We start from the raw sequence: 24,024 nt of genomic DNA, 5'->3' as shown, positions 1-24,024 counted from the left end.
CTCTAAAGGGCCTGGAGGAAGGGATAGTGCTAGAGAGATGGCTGACCAACTCCCCTTCTGCAGATAAGTCACAGATCATGGAGATCCCTGCATGAATCATGGGAACATAATCTACCACCATGCTTTTAGGGAGGGAAGAATAAACTTGAAATTCAGGGGAAATATAAGCAGACAAAATAGAGTCAGTACACTTTGTCTTGTAAAATATGTTATGAAATCTTCAACGGCCATAAGTGCCAGGACCTTTCTTTTGTCCAGTAGACAGAGCAATGAGTTTTATATCCATTACTGCTAGAATTCCAAAGTAACTCTAGATTGAATTGTGTGATTACTCTGATCAAGATAAATGGATATCTCTCTTCTTAATGGACGTATGTAACTCCTAGTGCTGTTCATAAGAGCTCTGCATTCAGAAAGAGAAGATGCCCATCATATCACATTTTTCTTTCATAGTTGTAGTGTAGGAGGTTGGGCATTCTTCATATTCCCCCCCCACCCTTGTATTTAATGTCAACTGAGTGAACATCTTCGACTGACCTTTCCATTTCCTAGCTATGTTTCCTAGCTTGGAAAAGCAGCAAAAAAATTGGCTACTATAATTAAATACACTTCTGCGTAAATTACAGCTGCTGGGAAAGCAATGAAGACTGCTGTATGTTACTAGGGGCCTTTTGCCTACCTGTATAATTTGCATGTATAAATCTAGCTTCCTAAATCATGACAACTTTGCTCACTTACGCACAGACCATCATGTCTTCATTTGCAACTGTTTATACATCTTTCCTCATCTCTAAGTAATAAATGTACACCCATTTTTAATAAAGGAAAAAGCTCATTGCTAACTTTCACACCTTATTTAAAAAATTAGACATTCAGAGTTAGTTATGATTAATTACAAACATACAAAACACCTAAATAAAACAGCCTGGGACGTGGAGCCACTAAAGGGATCCATTCTGACCCCATGCACATCTATGCCGAAGTCTCCTGCTCCATGCTTTCAATGTGAGCAGGATTGGGCCATAAAATGAACAGGTTCATGAGGAGCCCATTTAAGAAAATACATAGTCTGTTTCTTAATCCCAGTGATATAGGACAAGCTAAAGATAAAGCTCCGTTACTTAGATTGCAGGCTACACCTTTAGAACTTGTGTCCAAATCCTGCCTACGAACACGGGAAATGTGTAGAGAAGGCAATGGGGCTGAAGAACAGAATCCTCAAGCTCCACATGTAGATGTGGGGGGACACACAGGCTATGTCTCATTGACCTGCACCAGAGCAGAGACAGCTGCCACACTACCTAAGGGAAATAGAGATCTCCACTGCTTGATTCTCTCAGCACACAGAGAAGATGTGACATTTCTGCTAAGTTTTGAGTCTCAGGTGCTTTTCAGAATTTGGCCCCTAAAGTATGGATTAAAAATGGGCAGCAAGTAAATGAATTTCTGTGCCTACTACATTCATTTGGTTTGTAAATCAATCGTTAGGTTAGAAATTTACCTAGTTATTATTACCTACCAAATAGTACTTTTTACAAATATCATTATTCCACTGATAAAACCATATGATTTTAAGGAACAATTTGAAGGGCTTGTTCTCACTCGTACGGGGAGTATGGACGCTGACTTCAACATAAGCAAGGTTAGGCATTGGGTGATTTGCCAGGAACTGCAAAGTCCTTCCAACCTATTATATTTATATAACCCAGTATCATAATCATCCCATTCTGAAACCGGAAAGTATTCAGAGAGCATGCCAATTTGATTTTTTGGAAAACGTATGTTAAAACTGAAGAGCCATCCATCCATTTGAAATGAGAGTTCTGAAGGTGTTGCCTTAATAGTAACACCACAGCGTATTCCTATTTCATTTTGGCACTTTGCTTCCAAACTTGTAACAAAATTCAGACTTTCTTCTAGCCTACATATAGTTTCTTCACAGATCATGTGTACTGAATGATGAAAAACTGCACACACTTTTTCACCGTTATTCAATGAAGCTTTAGTATCTTGTATTTTTTTGCTACAATCAGAGCTGCTCAAGTGCAAAAGAAGTCCAAACCAGCCACCAGATCCAAAATTAGCATTTTATTCAGAACGTTGGGGTCAGAGGTGTATCATTTATATTCTGGTACACAATACAGAGGCAAAGCTGTTGTCAGAAGTCGTTCCAGTTCAGAAGCTCCTTTTTCCAACATACTGTATATTTACTAGTACCACCAGTATCAGGCCACCCCTGTCTTCTTTTTGGTACAAATTATGTAAAATCGTTTGTGCTAAGAACTTTTCTCCCTCCCCAAACCAAAACATTAAAATAAAAAATAAAAAATAAAATTGAGTACTCTAACTACAGTTCAACAATTGAATCAATGTCACTTGTTTGCAACCTGTTTTGTAAATACTTTATCCATAACGAAAGATATAAACATGCAAAAACCTGAATCCATAGTCCAAATAATACATACACATGTTCTGAAGTTTCTGCACTTCCCAATAGACTATGCCAATAAAACATTATGTACACATACCATTTTTACAGTGAAGTGAAAAAAAAAAACAGTACCAGAAATTTTTAAAAAAGGTGTACATGGATTAAGACCAAAATGTGTCTAACATTCTACCATAAGGAAAAAAAAAATCAATTCTGCTACAAATTGGTGATATGAAAACTCCCTTTATTTGCAACCAGCTGCATAAGTTTTAGAATTTTAGTGAAAAAAAAACCCTAACGTCTAAAACTAGAAGTAATGTACATTTTTCAATCTCATGGTCTTCTCCCCCAGATAATAAAATGGCTCCATGAGGTTTTTTTTTTAATTTCCTTATTTTAATAAAAGCAATGCACTGTAACAAAAGCATGTTGAAGCATACTGTGATTTAATTTACTCCTCCCCACCCCAACATATTTTGTCTCTTTAATGCATCATTTTCAGAAATCAGTACCATTAAAGCCTTAAACATAAAACTAATTCCGATCTGTAAAAGGTACAAAAAGGCACATAAAATCCCAGTGCTTCTGTACTGTAAAATTCAAGTGTAACTGAGCTCAATATTTTTTTCCAAACAGCATTGGATTACTGATATTCCCACTGAGCCCAAATTGGTTTTGCAGCCTATGCCAAAGCCTTCAGCAAGCACTTGTGCTAGTAGACTACAAAGTGAAAGCCTAGCTTCTGTATGCTTTTGGGGAATATCGGTTGAAATGTTTGTACTTGTCCAAAAACAAAGTTCACTTTAAAGTTCAGTCATCACCTCCACCATACATATCAGCAAGTTTCTTGAAACGTGGGCCCCAGTCATTTAGGTAGTCATAGTCTTGCTCACCACCACTACTTGAGGAGTTAAGAGAGCTCAAAGATCCAGCAGTGGAGCCACTACCTTCATAGTCAAAGACTAGGAGGGAGTCATATGGTGGGGCCGTAGGGTCATTGTCAGCTGCTTTAAGTCCCTGAAATAAGGAGAAAAGAAGAAAGACAAAATTCTATATGTGATACAGGAAGAAAAAAATGTAACAAGAATATCTCAATTCTATCACATCCACTGCAGGCTGAGAAAACCAGATTCTTCCTCTTATCCATTTCCTCAGATTTCAACTAATGAAACAGCATTCATATTTTTGAAACTTCAAAAATATAAATAATGAGTCTTCTGTTCTTATGGTCAAGTTTCCAGCATTAGCCGATTTTGAATTTAACTGAAAATATGGTTACACATCTTTAGAGAACATTATTATTACTGTTATTTCTATTGCAGTAGCAACTGAATGGGGATTAGGTGCTGTACAAACCAGTATAGACATTCCCTGAGCCAGAGCGCTCACAATCTAAGATATACAATAGGGACCATCACTTGAAGCAGAACTAAGATATGGACAGTTTATGATAACATGAACAAAACCACAAACCATTGGAGTCAAGGGTGTGGAGGGGTAAAGAAAGGAAAGGTTATAGGACAGACAAGTGTGTTTGTATAGATTCGTTACAACAGTGGTCTCACATGGTCCCCACCCCACCACTGAAAGACAGCAGGCCTTTGGTTAATCTGCACATGCCACAAGACACTGGTAGCTCCATAAATAAGTAATTGGGAGATATTTAACTTCACTCCTGCTCCCTAGTTTTCAGCACTCAGGTCACCTACCTCTAAGCCCCACCTTGAGGAAGAGAGCATTAATAAATAATGGCCTAGGCTTTACGAGTTTTACAGTGACCACACATGAGTTCTCGTACATCACTTCACAAGTGCAAATAATAAATTTCACAAGAATGTTTTTTTCAATTATTGCTTTCTTGGGATTGTAACCTTTGCTTCAAAGTCTTCAATCTATTAGACAGTCAAAAGACAATCCATAATTTTAAAATTCCGCTTCTAAGGCTGAGCACCATAAACTAAAGAAACCCAGCACCATAAACTAAAGAAACCCATAATTATCAGTGGATCTCAGAAGTTTGGTGAAGTAGTAGTAATAAGACCGGTCTGGCAAATACAACAGCCTGGGTTTGTTTTTTTGGAGGGGCTTATTTCAAGGCAGGGATAACAGATAGCTGTTGCCAATCTCATTTTGGAGGCATGAAAATATTTATTTTCTGAGGACATTTTGAAATAAATACAAAGTCGGGCATGACTTATGTTTTCTTTTGTGGATGAAGGATTTCAGTTATCAACATCCTGAAGATGATTTAGAAGACCACTTCTATAGCTTGTCCTGAGGAAGTAAGTGACTCGAATTTCACTTTTAGGGGAAGGTCCTAAAGGGTTTGGAGCACATCCCAGGATTTGGCTTTTAATGAGAGACTGTGTTTTGGTGAAACAATCTGATGCATTAAAGGACAGATGTTGTGGCCATTCATATCTGCCAGCCAAGGAGAGAGCCAGAATGCTCCATGACTTTTACAGCAGAGCTTCTCAGCTCATGGGATACATCTTCAAATGAGCTGCAAGCAGAAGCGGATTAAGGTCTACCCTAGGCCAGAACAAGTGGTGGGCCTCGTGCCAGAACTGTGGCCCAGCCCCTTCCCTTCTGGCTGTGGCCCCGCCTACAGCTCCACCCCATTCCACCCATTCTGCCCTTTTCCCCTGCAGCCCTGCCCGTTTCGCCCACAGTCCCACCCCATTCTGCACCCCCACCCCACTGTGGCTCCAAGACCAGAGAAGCTCTGTCCCCCTGCCATGGCCCAGGGGCCTCAGCGGGGAGTGAGAGTGTTAAGTGGCCGCAAAGAAACTTGGGATTTAGAGGGTCATGGCAAGACCATGGGAGACCAAGGCTACGTGCCTGACACTTCTCCTCAGGAGCTGGTGGGCAGGGGATTAACAGAGCCACTGCTGAAGAGGAATACAGACAAGGCACTCCTCCCTTGAAGCAAGGGCAGAGTAGGGAATGAAATCTCTCTTTCTCCCCTGCTCTCTCTCCGAGACAATTCTTTCCTGGTGCTACCTGCACCATCTTCTTACCCAGGTTTAAGCCTCAAAGCTCAGTCTAGCCTTACAGATTTTAGAAGGTTAAATGAGCATCGTTTGCTAGAGTCTCAGAGACACTGAAAGGAATGGCCACAAAGGCTCAACAAAGAGGGTTGAAGTCTGGAAGACAATATAAATAGAGTCACCATCTTCAGGGGTTTTCAACCGTGCAGTTTCTTCCACTGGACACGCAATATTTTTTCAAGGCCTTTAGCTGAAGTATCTACTTTGGCAGCCACTGGCAACAGATAAATTGTCAGCCAAAACGCCAGAAGCCTTAGTGAAGAATTTAAGAGGGAGGGCCCTGTCAAGCCTCTGAGTCTTAAATTAGCACTTACAAATTTCTCTGAGAACAGCTTCCTGACAAAACAGATTATCTGCAAGATTGAGTATTTCCTTGGAGATTATCCCTTTTCAGTAAAATTCATTCAATATGGTTTGACATGGCATGTTGTAGGTCTAATCATGTGATGTAACAGCCAATTGCATGGGCACTGATTTTTCTAGAAAACACCCCGGTATCGCTAAATTAGTTAATTAGGCCATATGTCACGTATGCAGAAGAAAAGAAACACCAGTAAAACTATGTGCCTGATTCTCTACTGCCTTGTGTAACCATTCACAAATATGCAAAATGAGTGTACAGTGCTACCAATGTGATTTAATAGCACGTTATGCCCACTTTGCATGGGTGTACATGACCTCACAAGGCAGCAGAGAACCTGGCTCAGGGTATTTAGTTTTTGTATATTTATTATACTAATAACCTCAGCCAAGAACATTTCTAGAATTTAAATAAATACTTTGGGGTGTACAAAGCCACTGAGCTGGTAATTAGTAGCCAGCACTCTAGTCGAATGATCTACCCAGGATAATTGGTAGCCTTTGTTATATTTCTTTTCTGAGTTTTCCATCCTGATAGCTATAATAAGGACAAATGAGTCCATCATCCTAAATGTCTGTAGCTGGAGTGCAACATCTTATCTGGTCCAACTTCAAAGCTCTAGTCTTTCTTGTTCATTTCTGCTCTTGCAACAGAAACACAATTTTACTTACTGAGCTATATATAGCTGGGTCTGCATTGTTGAATGTTCTTCCTTTCAGTCAGTCCCTTAAGCTTGCTTGGGGCTACAGACTCCCATCCTTTTGGATGTAGGTAACGGGGAAGGGAGAGAAGTCCTGCTTCAGCTGAAGAGGTTATGTGGAAAGGATCAGAGCTAATTTGTAAAAGCCATTCACAATGCTGGCCTGGAGCAGAAATTCTGGAGATATTCCTACAGTTTTCACAGTTGATCCACTCTGAGGATGGCCAGCTTGTGAGTCTGACTCTGGGATACTAGCTTAATCGGTATCTGTAAATAACAATAGTTTCCCCATGCAACTGTAGAAGTTCTGCCAGGCACCAGCCATCTACAGCATGAAGCGAGGCTTACAGACTGAACAATCTCTTATTATTTTCAAGTTGGTATCTGGTACCTGTTCTCAAGGAAACAATTTGCACATTATATACAGCCTCTGGAACAGTGAATTTTTCATTGTCGTTCTATCCTGTAAACTCAATGACACAGCAAGTTTTATTTCATCCACTGCCAGCAATGGATGCTGAACCAGGAAAATCCAAGAGGCAGCATTATGGGGATATCAACATGGTTAAACTTAAGTTGACATTTGCACTGAAAGCAAGGTTAAAAATCCCTCTATTTCATCTTCTAATGCTCCAAATTTAAACACAGTAACTCTTGGGAGGACAAGTGAATTTTCCACAATATATCCCTGGCAAAATATTTACTAAATTTTAGAGGAAATTTAAAATGAGACAATTTTGCTTTCCTGTTGCTGAATAAAATCACCACACTAACCCAATCTGCCATCTACTTCTGTTGTCTGGTGCTATTTCTATGACTAGCTAGCTCTCCATGCCTTCCTCACATGTGTTCATTACCAGAAGGAGTGCCTGTCTAAAGGAGCTGGTAAGGTCATTTGGACTGGGCTTTCCCATCTGAAGAACCACAGGAGGTTTGCCAGATGGATAAGCTGCCTCAACACTGGAGATGTAAACTTTACTCAGACAAATTTGGCTGCAACTTTCCCCTTTCTGCCCATGCCCCAGTCCCTGTTACTCAGAGGAGGCATGAAAGAGGAAGGGGAATTTGCACCCAGAGTTGACTAAGGAGGTTCAGCAACCTTATGTTTACATAAGCTAAGCACACATAATGCTCTCATTTTATCTATTGTTACCAAATGACAGGAAAGGGTAAACTACAGAATCCTGAACAGGAATGGGAAACATTAGAGAATCAATGTTCTTGTGCTTATATTTTCATAAATGATAGTTCTTTATCGGATCTGAGAGATGTTTGGTGGTGCTGGGATAGGGATTGGGAATAAGGAAGGGAAGCCTGAGGAATAACTGTAACAATCTAAGAGCTGGCTTTTGAAGAGAGAGCACATTGAAGGGCTAGGGCTCCTCCTTGCAAAAAACTTAACACCATCAGCAACAACTTTACTTCAAAGTGAGTGGAGGGTCCTCTGCATCTCATGGGATGGGACCTTTAGTTTGTAATTTACATTTAATTTAATGCAGGCTACGTCCTGTGTTGATTAGAAATAGATCTTTAGCCTCAAGCTCGCTACCATAATACAATTTGTTTCAGATTTCTGTTCAGGGACAGGTGACTCTTGAAAATGTACTTTTAGACTGAACAAAGCTATTGCAATGTATGCTTAATTTACACTGGTATGCAAATCCTCAGGTATTCTAAGTGTTAATAATGTTCCACTTTTTAAAAACTCAAAATAGAATGCAGAATGTCTACAGAGGATTCCTAATAACACATGACTTATCTTACCAACTTGTTTGTACACTGGACTGGAAGCAAAGGAGGTTTTTCCTTAAAATTAGAGACTCATCTATCCACTGAAACAGACAAAGCAAGCAAGTCCCTGTGGTAATTTTTGTTTATGCCTGCAAACCATATTATAACTAAGTCACAACTGGAATTCTTTTCTTTTTGGAAAGTGGTTAGCTATTAAGCATAACTGTATAAATATTTTCAAAATGCTTGATTGTTTTAACAGCATTGCATATTTTAACAGTTGTTTTTAACTGCCAGGTCATTAGGATGGTCCAGCATATTCAGTTACATATTCCTCATCAAGTTCCTATCACTTGAGTAATTTGGGCCATCTCAAAAAAGATACATTAGAAATGGAAACATACAGGGAAGGGCAACAAAAATGATTAAGGGGGTGGGAAATCTTCCATATGAGGAGAGATTAAAAAGACTAGGACTGCTCAGCTTGGAAAAGAGATGGCTAAGGGGGCAATGATAAAGGTCTATCAAATCATGACGGGTGTGGAGAAAGTGAATAAGGAAGTGTTATTTACTCCTTCTCACAACATAAGAACCAGGGGTCACCCAATGAAATTAATAATTAAAACAAACAAAAGGAAGAGTTTCTTCACACAACGCACAGTCACCCTGTGGAACTTGTTGCCAGAGGATGTTGTGAAGGCCTGAACTATAACAGGGTTCAAAAAAAGAACTAGATAAGTTCATGGAGGATTTGGTCCATTAATGGCTACTAGCCACGGTGGGCAGGGATACAACCTCATGCTCTGGGTGTCCCTAGCCTCTGACTGCCAGAAGCTGGGAGTGGATGACAGGGGATGGATCACTTGATCATTATTTATTCTGTTCATTCCCTTTGAAGCACCTGGCATTGGCCACTTTCAGAAGACAGGATACTGGGCTAGATGGGCCAGTGGTCTGACCCAGTGTGGCTGGTCTTCTGACTTGCACTACCAGCATTTTTGTCAGATTCTTGGCGCAGATGGTAGAATTAAAAGAAGAGGCTTGTACAGAAATTCGAAGCTCCCGTATGCAAATGCACATGACCAAGTTCCATTCCAGAGACATTTTTTAGATGCTGGTAGGGACAAAGGGACTGTGTTGCCAATTCTGGTTTAGAGAGTTTAAGCCCTTTTACATTCTTTGCTGCTAATTTCCCAACAGCTTTTCACCTGTGACTTGAATGTGCAGAGTATCCATGCTGATGACTGTCTGATGTCCATGGATGTAGGCACCACTTCCTTGTAGCCACTGAACTGGAGACCTTGCTCTTGAAGCAAATCACATTAAGGCCAATAATTTACATAAACTTTGGGTGTACCTGTCCAAAATCTGAACCCAGTCAAATTTGCACAAAGCAAGAATAATTCTCTGAGGCCAATAAGCCACCAGGCTACCATAAATATATTTTCCTGAATAATGACAAGGAATCCTTTTGATCCTTAGATCCACACCTTGTAAAGTTGCTTATCCTGCAACGTCTGTGATTGCTACCACTATCTACATGGCTGGTGATGAGGGCTTCAAAGAACTCCCCACAAGGTGTCTTTTGTCTTAAAGTCTCAGCGATTTTTTGTATATAAGTCTGTGTGAGGCTACTCCTGTTCTAACTTTAGGGTCCTGTTGTACTTCATGTAAATGTATGAGATTTTTATGATTTTATTTAACATTTTAATTTTAACTGGGACTTCCCATTTGGAACCTGCCATGTCCTCCAAGGAGGAAAGTAGGGGAAACATCTAATTTATATATTAGATATTTATATTTAGATATTTCCCCTTAGTTTTGGTATCTTCCTCTTTCATTTTGCCTGTTATACTGCCTTGCAATTGTAGTATTAAAGCACTAGGGGAAAAACCTGAGAGTGTATGGCTTTCCAGGTCACCGCCGGATGCAGAGATCTTGCCCTCCTCAGAAGCACTGCTGGGGCGAGAAGGGAACTCTTTTGTTGTAGCTTCTCATGTGTGACTGCTGCCCTGCGCAAATGGGTGTGAGGTTGCAATACCCTGACTGGACAAAGAGCTTGCCATGGGGCCCTGGGAACCACCTGAAAAGACATCTTCCTGCTTTCCAAGCTCATTAACATCCATTTGCGTACTTAAGGAAAGACTTATGAGCACTTGAGGCTTTGCTAAATAAAACATTAAGTGTGTTGTGAACAGAAAGAGACTTCCCACTGCTGAAACATAAATTAAAATTGAAATTATAATACAATTGTTCAGGAGAAGCCAAACCTCCAACTTTTTCAACAGGCAAAACCTGAGGCAGATGGTCATGAGGGGCATGGCTCAGTCTGAAGAGCCCCAGCAACAACACTGGACTGTCCCCAGCTTCCACAAGGAAGAGGTGTAGCTCATTGTTTATGGCTGACGGGGGATGCCATGTGCTAGAATGATGCACTGCAGTGAGGACTGCAAAAGAAAGGTGCTGAAAACTTGAGTCTAAATGGTTTAAAAAAAGCCTTTCAGCATCAGAAAAGTAACTGAAATAAAGACTTCTTAAAAATAAAATGATGTGTTTCTGAAATTTATTACATATTCAAGGATCAGTCTACCAACCCTTACGTACGTAGCAGTCAACGGTACCACTTACATCTGTAGAAGTTTACTCATGTGAGAAGGGGTTTGCTGGAACAGTTCCCTATATTGCAAAGTAAAAATAAAAGCATAACAGTGAAGCATAATTGTAACTGGGTAGCTGGCCCCTTAAATGGAATTGGGCCCAGCTCTCCTGTTCCAATCCAGGTGCGCCCTAGTTTGGTGTAATGTCCCTAGAAATTAGAAATGAGAGACACTCCAAAGTTTAGAATGCTGAGTCCTTAGAGAGAAAGAGAGAATCCAGAGTTCTGAGAGGAGAAAGAGCTCAGAGCTTCAGGGAGGGGAAGCCCCTAATACAGGGACCAGTGGAGCTGGTGAAAGCGGAAGGCAGGAAGGCTGCCAGGGGGTCACCTACAAATGTGCCCAGGCCAGAGAGCCAGAGCCAGAGATAGCAACAGAGGGAGATGCCTGCTGGCTCTTTCAGCAAGAGAGCTGAAGCCAGAGGGCCAGAGAGGGTTGAGTCTGGGGATCGACGGAGGGGTCAGCTCACTGGTATTTCTGGGCAAGTACTGGAACCCTACCCAGGAAGGAAACAAGGTAGAGAAGCACCCCACTGGTGGGGTTGGTGTGAGGAGTGGTGAGAGACACCAGAAAGTATCTGAAAGTCTAAGCGAGGCAAGAGACGCTGAAGCTGTACTTTAGAGCTGGAGTGAGGTGAGATGCCGGAGCTGTATTTAGTCTGTTGATGGACTGTTGGGCCTTGACAGACTTGATGTTTGGATTGTGCTGGGGAATTCTGGATTATGGTTCTTCATATATTGGACTTCTGAAATAAATTAACCTTGGAGAAGAGCTATTTATACGTGAAGAGCTTGTGTGAAGTTACTGGGGACTCCATCATGTGCGAGGCAAATGAGGAAGGCAGTCCAGTCAGGCCGTGGCCTGCTGCAGAAGGGCACCCACCCAGGGCCACCACATGACTTTATGAAGGAGGGTGCAGGCAGGCAATCCATCCCTGGGCAGAAGACACCAGAAGAGGGAATTCAAGGCAGGCAACCACTTGCACAGCCAATCTGAGGCCACGAGGAGAAGGTGCCTTGAAGGCAGTCTCCTGCCTCGATTTCCCTTTTCCATGGCTCAGCATGTCCACATTCACAATAAATCATGACTGGATAGTATAACATCATTGTACAGCACGCAGAAACTATGTCACAAGAACAGCTGGATAAATAATATGTAAGAAATACTTAAAATGGAGCTAGACCATCTCTAGCCCTTGTTTGGCTGTGCAAGGAAGCTAGAACCAACCCCAGAGAGGGGATGGAGACAAGGGACCCATGATGAATGTCACCTTTTTCCCCTCTTGATTCCATACCGTCCAAAAGCAGATTGTGATCTTCTCAAATATTTATTATTTGAAATGTTAGCTGTGTGACTGGCCACCTTGTCACATGGTTGGTTTCTGCCCTGATTCGAAGAATGCTACTCTCAGAATCAGATTTCTACTGCAGATTTTGAATGCTCATCGAAAGTAAATATTAATATTCTCTCAATGATTACTTAGAAATGGAGGTCTCTGTGTTCATTCCTGGGAGTAATCTTGTTGCATCCAACAAATATTCTAGCAAACACAAAAGAGGTATGAACATCCCAACAGGGATTTTGTTAAAAAATTCAAATATTCACAAGAGTATTTTTGTAAAATTTTCCTAGCTCCATTCACCAGTCACCTTAAACTGTTTATTCAGGTAACAAAGACTTGAGAAAATCAGAGAATATTAATGACAAGTTATCTTTAATATTTCTTCTGCCCAAAGTAATAAGCATAAAGAACACACTGAAATGTCTCACATTTTAAGTTTCACAAAACAAATGACTTAAATATACCCGAACATTTGGACAATGACAACAATAATTTAAAAAAATGTTTGTAGGCAAATATTTCTTTCATAACTGAAAATATCTTTTAAAGTAAATTCTTAATCTTCATTCACTGTCAATTATCTTTTTGTTACTTTGCAAGAATCAAAAAGGCACAGAGCCTCTTAAAAACTCTCAGACGAGGAAAGTACTTAAAGCACTTATATAACATTTAATTTAGCTGCCCTACTCACTAATCTTGTTTGCTGGAACTCTTTGGTCTTTTTCAAGGCATTGAATTTCCACTATTATCTGGATTCAAAGGGTAATATGTGAGGAAAATCAAAATGAACTTCTTCCATTATTAAATTAATCTGCATTAATAAATGATTTTAGGCTAAATTATCATTTTGTTAGTCTGTTTATTACTCGGAACCCATGGTATAATCCCTCTTGGAGATATTGTGGTTAAGGCTGATAACACAGTATGAATGCAATTAATACAAATGTACAAAAGTTAATTGACATATCTTCCCTTTCTATTTGAATGAGTTAATTAAATTTATCTGCACTTAAAAAGGCCATATTTATTTCTATCTTCCAAGGTCATTTTAATTGTATAAGCAAGTTTTAAAAAGTTATTATGTTCCAAATATAACAGCTATTCATGCAGAGTGCAATTAGCAACATATAAAAGCCTATCGGATCCTACAAGGAAACTATTTTTTCTCCTTTACCTCATTAATGAAGTCCCCGATATCCCCAGGATGAGGAGCAGCTGATCTGACTGGGTACTGAGGTTCTGCATGGATTGGTCTTTCATCGAGCCGTCTGATCCCCACAGGTTTGATGGCATCTGGTTCTATGGTATCTGGTTGCTGAAGCTGGCTTAAATCATAGTCCTGAAAAGAAGGAAACAAAGAAAATGGGTCCAGAGATTTTTCAACAATTTTTATAGGAAAATAAAATAAAAAGCACATATTCAGCAAAAGACATACCTTGCAAATCATAACATTTATTGAGAATGATTCTGTAGCTATCCTAATGGAAATCGGCCATTTACATTCATGAATAATGAAGAAAACCATCATTTCTTTTATACCCTGTGTCTACCTTCGCAATACCATATCAAATGTCTATATGTCATCAGCTTTGTAGTGCATCTCATCAATTTTCCATCGAGAAACAAAGATTTGGAGTAGCTCTATTAAGCGACTGAACAATTTGCTAGTAAATGCTGATTTACAGCATGTAGCACAGATGCCAGATCTGACCTGTATTTTTCAAACCAAATAAATGCCAGACGCCCTCATTCTGAGACATATGCAAGTGCAGAGTGCTGCAGTTTTATAATACCTTCCAAGTCTGAGTTTAAGACTGCTTGCTGATTTCATGTGGCTTCCATAACAGGAAAGCTAAAGGGGGAAAATGTCATGAAAAGTACAAAACTTCTCAGATTTGGCCTTAATTCTAAGCACTTTCTGGAGATTACTCTTGGATCCGATCATTAAGTACTTGATTCTGCAGATTCAGAACTCTGGCTGATTGATGACACGAGCATAGCATTATGAATTCCATGTCAACGGAAGAGAAAAAAAATCTTTCATTAGTTAAATATCTATAGATTTAAAATATAAATCCCCATCCTGGGCTGCATCTGAATAGTGCCCAGCAGGTGGATGCCAGGCCAGTCCCTGGTATATAAGTAGCATAACCTTAAGGCTGCTCTACATTATGCCAGCTGGCCACTGCCCCACGGGTCATTCCATCAGCCAGGGGTCACCCGGCTATTCACGCCCACATTTTCCGAGACATGCCCCGTCATAAATATAAAGGGAAGGGTAATCACCTTTCTGTATACTGTGCTTTAAAATCCCTCCTGGCCAGAGGCAACATCCTGTTACCTGTAAGGGTTAAGAAGCTTCATGGTGTTCCATGAAGGAGGAGTGCTGGGCAGAGACGGGCTCCATCTTACGAAGAGAGGGAAGAGCATCTTTGTGAGCAGGCTGGCTAACCTAGTGAGGAGGGCTTTAAACTAGGTTCACCGGGGGAAGGAGACCAAAGCCCTGAGGTAAGTGGGAAAACGGGATACCGGGAGGAAGCACAGGCAGGAACGTCTGTGAGGGGAGGGCTCCTGCCTCATACTGAGAATGAGGGGCGATCAGCAGGTTATCTCAAGTGCTTATATACGAATGCACAAAGCCTTGGAAACAAGCAGGGAGAACTGGAGGTCCTGGTGATGTCAAGGAATTATGACGTGATTGGAATAACAGAGACTTGGTGGGATAACTCACATGACTGGAGTACTGTCATGGATGGTTATAAACTGTTCAGGAAGGACAGGCAGAAAAGGTGGGGGAGTAGCACTGTATGTAAGGGAGCAGTATGACTGCTCAGAGCTCCGGTACAAAACTGCAGAAAAACCTGAGAGTCTATGGATTAAGTTTAGAAGTGTGAGCAACAAGAGTGATGTAGTGGTGGGAGTCTGCTATAGACCACCGGACCAGAGGGATGAGGTGGGTGAGGCTTTCTTCCGGCAACTCGCAGAAGCTACTAGATCGCACGCCCTGGTTCTCATGGGTGACTTTAATTTTCCTGATATTTGCTGGGAGAGCAATACAGCGGTGCATAGACAATCCAGGAAGTTTTTGGAAAGCGTAGGGGACAATTTCCTGGTGCAAGTGCTAGACGAGCCAACTAGGGGGGGAGCTTTTCTTGACCTGCTGCTCACAAACAGGGAAGAATTAGTGGGGGAAGCAAAAGTGGACGGGAATCTGGGAGGCAGTGACCATGAGTTGGTTGAGTTCAGGATCCTGACACAGGGAAGAAAGGTAAGCAGCAGGATACGGACCCTGGACTTCAGGAAAGCAGACTTCGACTCCCTCAGGGAGCGGATGGGTAGGATCCCCTGGGGGACTAACATGAAGGGGAAAGGAGTCCAGGAGAGCTGGCTGTATTTCAAGGAATCCCTGTTGAGGTTACAGGGACAAACCATCCTGATGAGTCGAAAGAATAGTAAATATGGCAGGCGACCAGCTTGGCTTAACGGTGAAATCCTAGCGGATCTTAAACATAAAAAGGAAGCTTACAAGAAGTGGAAGGTTGGACATATGGCCAGGGAAGAGTATAAAAATATTGCTCGGGCATGTAGGAATGAAATCAGGAGGGCCAAATCGCACCTGGAGCTGCAGCTAGCAAGAGATATCAAGAGTAACAAGAAGGGTTTCTTCAGTATGTTGGCAACAAGAAGAAAGCCAAGGAAAGTGTGGGCCCCTTACTGAATGAGGGAGGCAACCTAGTGACAGAGGATGTGGAAAAAGCTAATGTGCTCAATGCTTTTTTTGCCTCTGTCTTCACTAACAAGGACAGCTCCCAGACTGCTGAGCTGGGCATCACAACATGGGGAGTAGATGGCCAGCCCTCTGTGGAGAAAGAGGTGGTTAGGGACTATTTAGAAAAGCTGGACGTGCACAAGTCCATGGGGCCGGACGAGTTGCATCCGACAGTGCTAAAGGAATTGGCGGATGTGATTGCAGAGCCATTGGCCATTATCTTTGAAAACTCGTGGCGAACGGGGGAAGTCCCAGATGACTGGAAAAAGGCTAATGTAGTGCCAATCTTTAAAAAAGGGAAGGAGGAGGATCCTGGGAACTACAGGCCAGTCAGCCTCACCTCAGTCCCCAGAAAAATCATGGAGCAGGTCCTCAAGGAATCAATCCTGAAGCACTTACATGAGAGGAAAGTGATCAGGAACAGTCAGCATGGATTCACCAAGGGTAGGTCATGCCTGACTAATCTAATCGCCTTCTATGATGAGATTACTGATTCTGTGGATGAAGGGAAAGCAGTGGATGTATTGTTTCTTGACTTTAGCAAAGCTTTTGACACGGTCTCCCACAGTATTCTTGTCAGCAAGTTAAAGAAGTATGGGCTGGATGAATGCACTATAAGGTGGGTAGAAAGTTGGCTAGATTGTCGGGCTCAACGGGTAGTGATCAATGGCTCCATGTCTAGTTGGCAGCCGGTGTCAAGTGGAGTGCCCCAGGGGTCGGTCCTGGGGCCGGTTTTGTTCAATATCTTCATAAATGATCTGGAGGATGGTGTGGATTGCACTCTCAGCAAATTTGCGGATGATACTAAACTGGGAGGAGTGGTAGATACGCTGGAGGGCAGGGATAGGATACAGAGGGACCTAGACAAATTGGAGGATTGGGCCAAAAGAAACCTGATGAGGTTCAATAAGGATAAGTGCAGGGTCCTGCACTTAGGACGGAAGAACCCAATGCACAGCTACAGACTAGGGACCGAATGGCTAGGCAGCAGTTCTGCGGAAAAGGACCTAGGGGTTACAGTGGACGAGAAGCTGGATATGAGTCAGCAGTGTGCCCTTGTTGCCAAGAAGGCCAATGGCATTTTGGGATGTATAAGTAGGGGCATAGGGAACAGATCGAGGGACGTGATCGTTCCCCTCTATTCGACATTGGTGAGGCCTCATCTGGAGTACTGTGTCCAGTTTTGGGCCCCACACTACAAGAAGGATGTGGATAAATTGGAGAGAGTCCAGCGAAGGGCAACAAAAATGATTAGGGGTCTGGAACACATGACTTATGAGGAGAGGCTGAGGGAACTGGGATTGTTTAGTCTGCAGAAGAGAAGAATGAGGGGGGATTTGATAGCTGCTTTCAACTACCTGAGAGGTGGTTCCAGAGAGGATGGTTCTAGATTATTCTCAGTGGTAGAAGAGGACAGGACAAGGAGTAATGGTCTCAAGTTGCAGTGGGGGAGGTTTAGGTTGGATATTAGGAAAAACTTTTTCACTAGGAGGGTGGTGAAACACTGGAATGCGTTACCTAGGGAGGTGGTAGAATCTCCTTCCTTGGAAGTTTTTAAGGTCAGGCTTGACAAAGCCCTGGCTGGGATGATTTGATTGGGGATTGGTCCTGCTTTGAGCAGGGGGTTGGACTAGATGACCTCCTGAGGTCCCTTCCAACCCTGATATTCTATGATTCTATGATTCTAACCTGGCTGGCACCTGACACAAAGGACCAATAAGGAAACAAGATACTTTCAAATCTTGGGCGGGGAAAGGCTTTTGTTTGTGCTCTTTGTTTACATGGTTGTTTTCTCTTGGGACTGAGAGAGGCCAGACAGAAATCCGTCTTCTCCAACCCATCCTAATCCAAGTCTCCAATATTGCAACCAGTATAGGTAAGCCAGGCAAGGCGGATTAGTTTATCTTTTGTTTTATGTGAATTTTCCCTGTGTTAAGAGGGAGGTTTATTCCTGTTTTCTGTAACTTTAAGGTTTTGCCCAGAAGGGGATCCTCTGTGTTTTGAATCTGAATACCCTGTAAAGTATTTTCCATCCTGATTTTACAGAGATGACTTTTACCTTTCTTTCTTTCTTTCTTTCTTTCTTTCTTTAATAAAATCCTTCTTTTAAGAACCTGACTGATTTTTCCATTGTTCCAAGATCCAGGGGTTTGGGTCTTTGATGATTCTGTAACCAATTGGTTAGGATATTATTCTCAAGCCTCCCCAGGAAAGGGGGTGTGTAGGGCGTGAGGTGATATTTTGTGGGGAAGATGTCTCCAAGTGGTCTCTTTCCCTGTTCTTATTTTAAAACGCTTGGTGGTGGCAGCATACTGTTCAAAGACAAGGCAAAGTTTGTAACTTGGGGAAGTTTTAACTTAAGCTGGTAAGAATAAGCTTAGGGGGTCTTTCATGCGGGTCCCCACATGTGTACCCTAGAGTTCAGAGTGGGGAAGGAACCCTGACACCCCCTATGCTGGGACTTGGGTTGTGGGGAGTGTAGGAGCTGATGTGGTGGTCCTCTGCCATCAGAGAGTGTCCCCTGTATAGACGAACTCCTCATGGAGCTGGATCCATTGACTTTCTGGATGCTTTGCACACTGAAGTGGGGATCAGGATCTGGCCCATGAATATTTAGACCAGGACTATGCCATGTCTGGCTATCATCTCAATAAAATATAAAGATTGTTTTTTAAAATTATGGTCCTGAAGGTCGTTTCAGAGGAAGATGTAAGGAGTTAAACAATACCAACTGTATTTATTGGAAATGTTGAAAATCCCATAATATCATTTAACATTACTTTTCCACATAGAGTTGGCCTAATAAAGATTATTATTTATAATTGGAGCTCTCTGTATGTAGTGGGTCTCATGAAAGGCACTTCAGAAAATGTGACATAGGGTGTTTTTGAAAATGTTACTTTGTAATAAAAGGGGTCATGCAGATGGGTGGGTGGACAGGTTTGCTGATAGCAGTAAAATTTGGGAGAATTGTAACAAATTGTCATTTGCACTCTCCATCCTAAAATTTGTTACTGTTCCTCAGCTTTGGGATTGAGACTTTTTGATGGCCACAAATATGTAGTTAAAAAGGTGGAATAGCATTGATGAGCTCTGGGAATGGAATTGCATACATTTAAAATTTATTGCCTGTTTTTGAATTAGCTGGTAAACTCTTCCTCTTTAAAGTGCTCAATACACAAAACAGAATAATAAAGCAGTCTCTACTAAACAGTATGTGAGGTCAATACAATGTAAGAACTGATGAAAGGTGTACAAAAGGAAGAAAGAGCTCTTCATCCTTTCCCTCTATTAAGTAAAATAATCCAAAATAGTTTAGCGACATGTCATATCAGAAAATTCAAGGAGAGGCAAAGCAGAATTTTGATTTAAATTTTTAGAAATTATGAAAACAGACTCTAAATATACTTCCCACACCCTCATGAAAGACAAATGTGGAAAACATCAACAGAGAGGAATGAAAACAATTTCTTGATTTTTATACTCAGCATTTCATGACGACGCACTCGACGAAATATGGTTAATAACCAATTTAATACAACTGTGAGGCCCATTCAATTTTTATAATGATGTTAAAAAAAGGCATTTTTGAACAACAATCATACAGCAACAACAAACAAGTCAGGCACAATAATTTAAATATGGTAGCACTCTTTTTTGGTAAGTTTGTAAATATTCCTGGTCTCTACAGCTATGGAGGTTACCTTCTATTGCAAGTGAGTACTACTAATGCCAAGTTTGTCTTTACACAGCCACCTAGACCTGTTGGTTCCCAGAGCTCAGTCTATGATACTCCCCTGCCTTGTTTTCCAGCTATTGAAACTGTCTCACAGGAATGTCATTATCAGGGACGGCATTCACCAAGGTATGTATTGTGCCTATTATCAGCATATATTCTCTGATATCATTAAAACATCATTAAAATATTTATCAGTGAGCCATGGATAGGATCCTGACCACTCCACCAAAATAATTCTAAATTGGCCCAAAGATTGAGAAAAGAGATGGGCCTTATTATACTTTGACATGGAGTTCTGGAAACCAGACGACAGATGTGAATTCCGGAGTGGAGAACCCGACACCAAGAACTTTCTGTCTAAAACCAATTCTACTTTTTGAATTAGGGGAAATGGTAGATGTCAGTATACTTTTGAAATCACAGGTAAAAACAGTGACTCAGTGCTTTTTACCCAGCCACCACAGCTTGATGTGTCTTTCTCTATGTTGTGCCACGAATCTCTATGACCCTGTCACCCTCTGGGGTTAACTGTTTTAGCACACGCTGTTTAGGACTATCCTTGAAAACTGTTCCTGAGCTTCATGTAGTGCAGAAAATGATGGCCTATCTATTTAGTAGTGCAATCAGTGTTTAGCACATACCCCATGTGCTGCATGTATTACACTGGCTTCCTTTTTGCATTCATGGAGTTGATATTAATCTAGAAAGCCCTATATAGTTTGGGTCCTGACTATTTAAGACATTTCCTCTTTCCCTCTTTAAACATGCAGCCAAATCACTGTTTGGCCCTAGTTTACGAACATTATGAACAAGGCTGGAAGTCTATCAGCAAAGACAGCAGGCAATGCCTGCCAAATCTTTCAGGGTATCTCTTCACAGCCCAGGTTGACGGCCTCAGGCCTGAATGGCTTGCACTAGCGCTCTAAGAGTATATCTATAAACAGCACTTTGAAATTGCGGCTTTGGCTGGAGCTCAGGCTCTGATGCCTCTTGAGGGGGGCAGGCTTCAGAGCCTGAGTCTAATCAACACACTGTCTACTCAGCTATTCTTAGAGTTCTAGCATGAGCCCTGCAAGCCTGAGTCTCCTGACCTAGGCTGAGAGATTTGCTGCCATGGGCTGTGTAGACATATCCTCAGAGGCTCCCTTTACTGACCAGTATCATCTTCTTCTTCTGTCTAGCTCACTCTCCAGCAGCTTTCAAATTTTAGTCCCTCCCAGGGAATTTCACATCAGGTAGATCAAATTAACCATACTTTGTGACTAGGTGTAAGAAAAGACAGCTAACTTTTTCCATAACTGGTGTTCTTTGAGTGCATACTGGTGTTCTTTGAGTGCAACATGTGTTGCTCATGTCCATGCCATGTTAGGTGTGTGCTCGCCACGTTCACTGGTGCTGGAAGTTTTTCTCTCAGTAGTATCCGTAGGGGACCAGCTCTGGTGCCCCCTGGAGTGGTGCCCGCATGGCGTGGTATAAGGGGTACCACCGGTTCCCCCATCCCTCAGTTCCTTCTTGCCGGAACTCCAGCAGTGGGAAAGGAGGGCAGGTCATGGAATGGACATAAGCAACACATCTTGAAGAACAGTAACGGAAAAAGGTAACTGCCTTTTCTTTTTCAAGTGCTTGCTCATGTCCATTCCGTATTAGATGACTCCCAAGCAGTACCAATGGAGGCGAGTAGGATTTCACGGAAAGGTATAAAAAACGGGGAAGATGGATCCAGGGAATAGTCTGCTGCAGTGGGGGGCAACCTGCGGCCTGCACGCAGCCCATCAGGATAATCTGCTGGTGGGCCGTGAGACAGTGTTTACATTGACCGTCCACAGGCAAGGCCACCCGCACCTCCCAGTGGCTGCGGTTCGCCGTTCCTAGCCAATGGGAGCTGTGGTAAGTGGCGACCAGCAAGTCCTTGCAGCCTGTGCCGCTTCCTGCAGCTCCCATTGGCTGGGAATGGTGAACAATGGCCAATGGGAGCTGCAGGCGGCCGTGCCTATGGACGGTCAATGTAAACACTGTTTCATGGCCCACCAGCGGATTACCCTGATGGGCCGTATGCAGTCCACAAGTTTCCCACCACTGGTCTGGTAGGTTACCTTCGGGCACACCCTCAAAATGATCGTTTGGCCCCCTGCTTGTTTCGGGTTGAGCCCGACTGAGCAGAGAGTGGAGGAGTGTGGCTCGGACGGCATTTGTAGCCTTTGACTTTCCTGTGAAGCAGGTCCTGCCAAGATTGGCTCTCTTGGCCCTGAGGCTGCTGCGGCTTGAACCACTTACGCGTCTGACCTGGGACATAAAGCCCCAGAGTTTTCAGGGTGGTAAGGGAGTCCTTTAAACCATGCAGCTTTCTGTCTGTTCTGCAAACAGGGTCTGGCCGTTGAAGGGAAGGTCCTGCATTGACTGCTGAGCTTCACTGGATAAGCCTGAGAGGAGCAGGCAGAAAGCGTGCCGCATGGAGAGGGCGGAGCCCATGGAGCGGGTGGCAGAGTCCGCTGCGTCAGATGCTGCCTGGAAGGCCACCCTGGCCGTGCCTTCACCGAGGATCGCTCAGAATTCCTTCCAGGATCCTTCAGGAAGGGAACCCTTGAACTTGGCCATGGTCTGCCACTTGTTAAAGTCACAGCGGCCCAGGAGGGCCTGGTGGTTGGCCACAATCAATTGCAGGCTGGAAGATGAATAAACTTTGCGTCCAAAAAGATCCAGCCTCCTTGAGTCTTTGTTTTTGGGGGTAGCACAAGCCCTGTTCCCAGGCTGAGTCCCGTTCAGAACTCACAAAGACTCTAAACTACTATTAAGGGTAACTATTTTAACTACTAACTATATACAACTAAATTACAGGTTATTTAAGTTCACAAAAACAGAGAACAGGTAACACTAGCCAAAGCAGCAGACGTTCCAGCACCGTCACTGGTGGCAAGAAGGAACTGAGGGTGGGGGGAGCCGGCGGCACCCCTTATATCGCACCATGCGGGCACCACTCCAGAGGGCGCCAGAGCTGGTCCCCTACGGATACTGCTGAAGGAAAAACTTCCAGCACCGGTGCATGTGGCGAGCACACACACCTAATATGGAATGAACATGAGCAAGCACTTGAAGAAGAACCAGCAGGACTAGTACCTGGGATGTTCTAGGCCACTGATACTTCTGCATCGCCATTGGAAGCTTGGGCTGGGTTTCCGCTGGAGGACCCTATGAAGCTAGGCTCTTCAGGAAGTACCGCTCTGCATGGCCTGATTGGCGGCCTCTCACAGCCCACTAGTTGGCTTATGCTGCTCTATAAACTGGGAAGCCATCATGGGGAGCTGTCTGAGCAACAATGCAGATTGCCTGTTTGCTTTTGCTCCAGACCTTTCTTTGCTCTGGCTTCTGTCCCTAGTTTGTCCCTAACTCTGCTATTTGCATGCTGTCTATATATTTGGGGCCTGATGCTGACTTCCAGGTATCCTGACCTAACTTGACCCTGACACCACTACTCATCTCCTGACTGCAATTTAGTAGCTGACCGGTGCACACAAGCCACCCACAGCCCAGCCATGACACTAGGCAGCGCTTGCACTAGATCAGAAAGAAAAAGCTATATCTCGTTCCCAGCAATCTCCCAGGACAGGCTCACTGCAGTACCTCTTTGGAAGAATCTGTGCCAATATCGTGCCAACCAAATTATCAAACCAGATCTCCATAATAAAATCCTAAATGATTACTTTATACGATCAACTTGAAAAAAAATGACATTTTACTAGGAAATATTTTGCCTATTATTGCGGCTAAATACTGAAATAAATTAGCTAAATATATGATTTCTCACTATTTTTCAGTTTGTTCTTTTAGTGCATTTGGTGGCACTTTGTATATTGTCACTGTCTTGTAGATACATGAGACAGGAAGCTCAGGTTATCTTTGGTATTGTTTCTCAGCCTTGCTGAAAAGTCCCTTGTAAACATCAGCACTGAAGCAGAAAAATCTTACTTTTTTCCCTCTCATTTTTTAAAGAAAGGTATAAAGAAAAAAAAAATCTGGATGTATTATTGAAAGGGTGCGCTAACAGAAACTTGAGATTTCTGAATTAGGCTATTTAAAAAAAATAAAGCTGACAATATCCCTTTAAATCATGGATTGTGGTGACTTTGCAATGGAGAACTCTGAGGGGAGATTTGGGTCACTGTTAGATCCTGCTTTGCATTCCTGAACCCAGACACCAGGCTGAGACAGATCTTAAATGTCAACCAACTGGCCAAGCCCTAGAAATTAAC

General features: G+C 42.5%; 1 protein-coding gene across 2 annotated transcripts in view; it reads right to left on the bottom strand.

Annotated features, from left to right (window-relative positions):
* Positions 1–2,073: 2,073 nt before the first annotated feature.
* CDH2 (cadherin 2) overlaps positions 2,074–24,024 on the bottom strand; it is a 178,533-nt gene continuing 156,582 nt past the window's right edge. For both annotated transcript variants that reach the window (XM_037892713.2, XM_043539697.1), the window contains exons 15-16: positions 13,444–13,608; positions 2,074–3,448 (exon numbers count right to left, since the gene is read on the bottom strand). In XM_037892713.2, coding sequence (XP_037748641.1) covers positions 3,242–3,448; positions 13,444–13,608 — 372 coding nt within the window. In that variant the 3' untranslated portion in view covers positions 2,074–3,241. The remainder of the gene's footprint in view (positions 3,449–13,443; positions 13,609–24,024) is intronic.

The sequence above is a fragment of the Chelonia mydas genome, chromosome 2 (assembly GCF_015237465.2).
Source record: "Chelonia mydas isolate rCheMyd1 chromosome 2, rCheMyd1.pri.v2, whole genome shotgun sequence".
NCBI classification, from domain to species: domain Eukaryota; kingdom Metazoa; phylum Chordata; order Testudines; family Cheloniidae; genus Chelonia; species Chelonia mydas.
The sequence above is the reverse complement of the archived record's forward strand: the minus strand, read 5'-3'. Positions and strand labels throughout refer to the sequence as shown.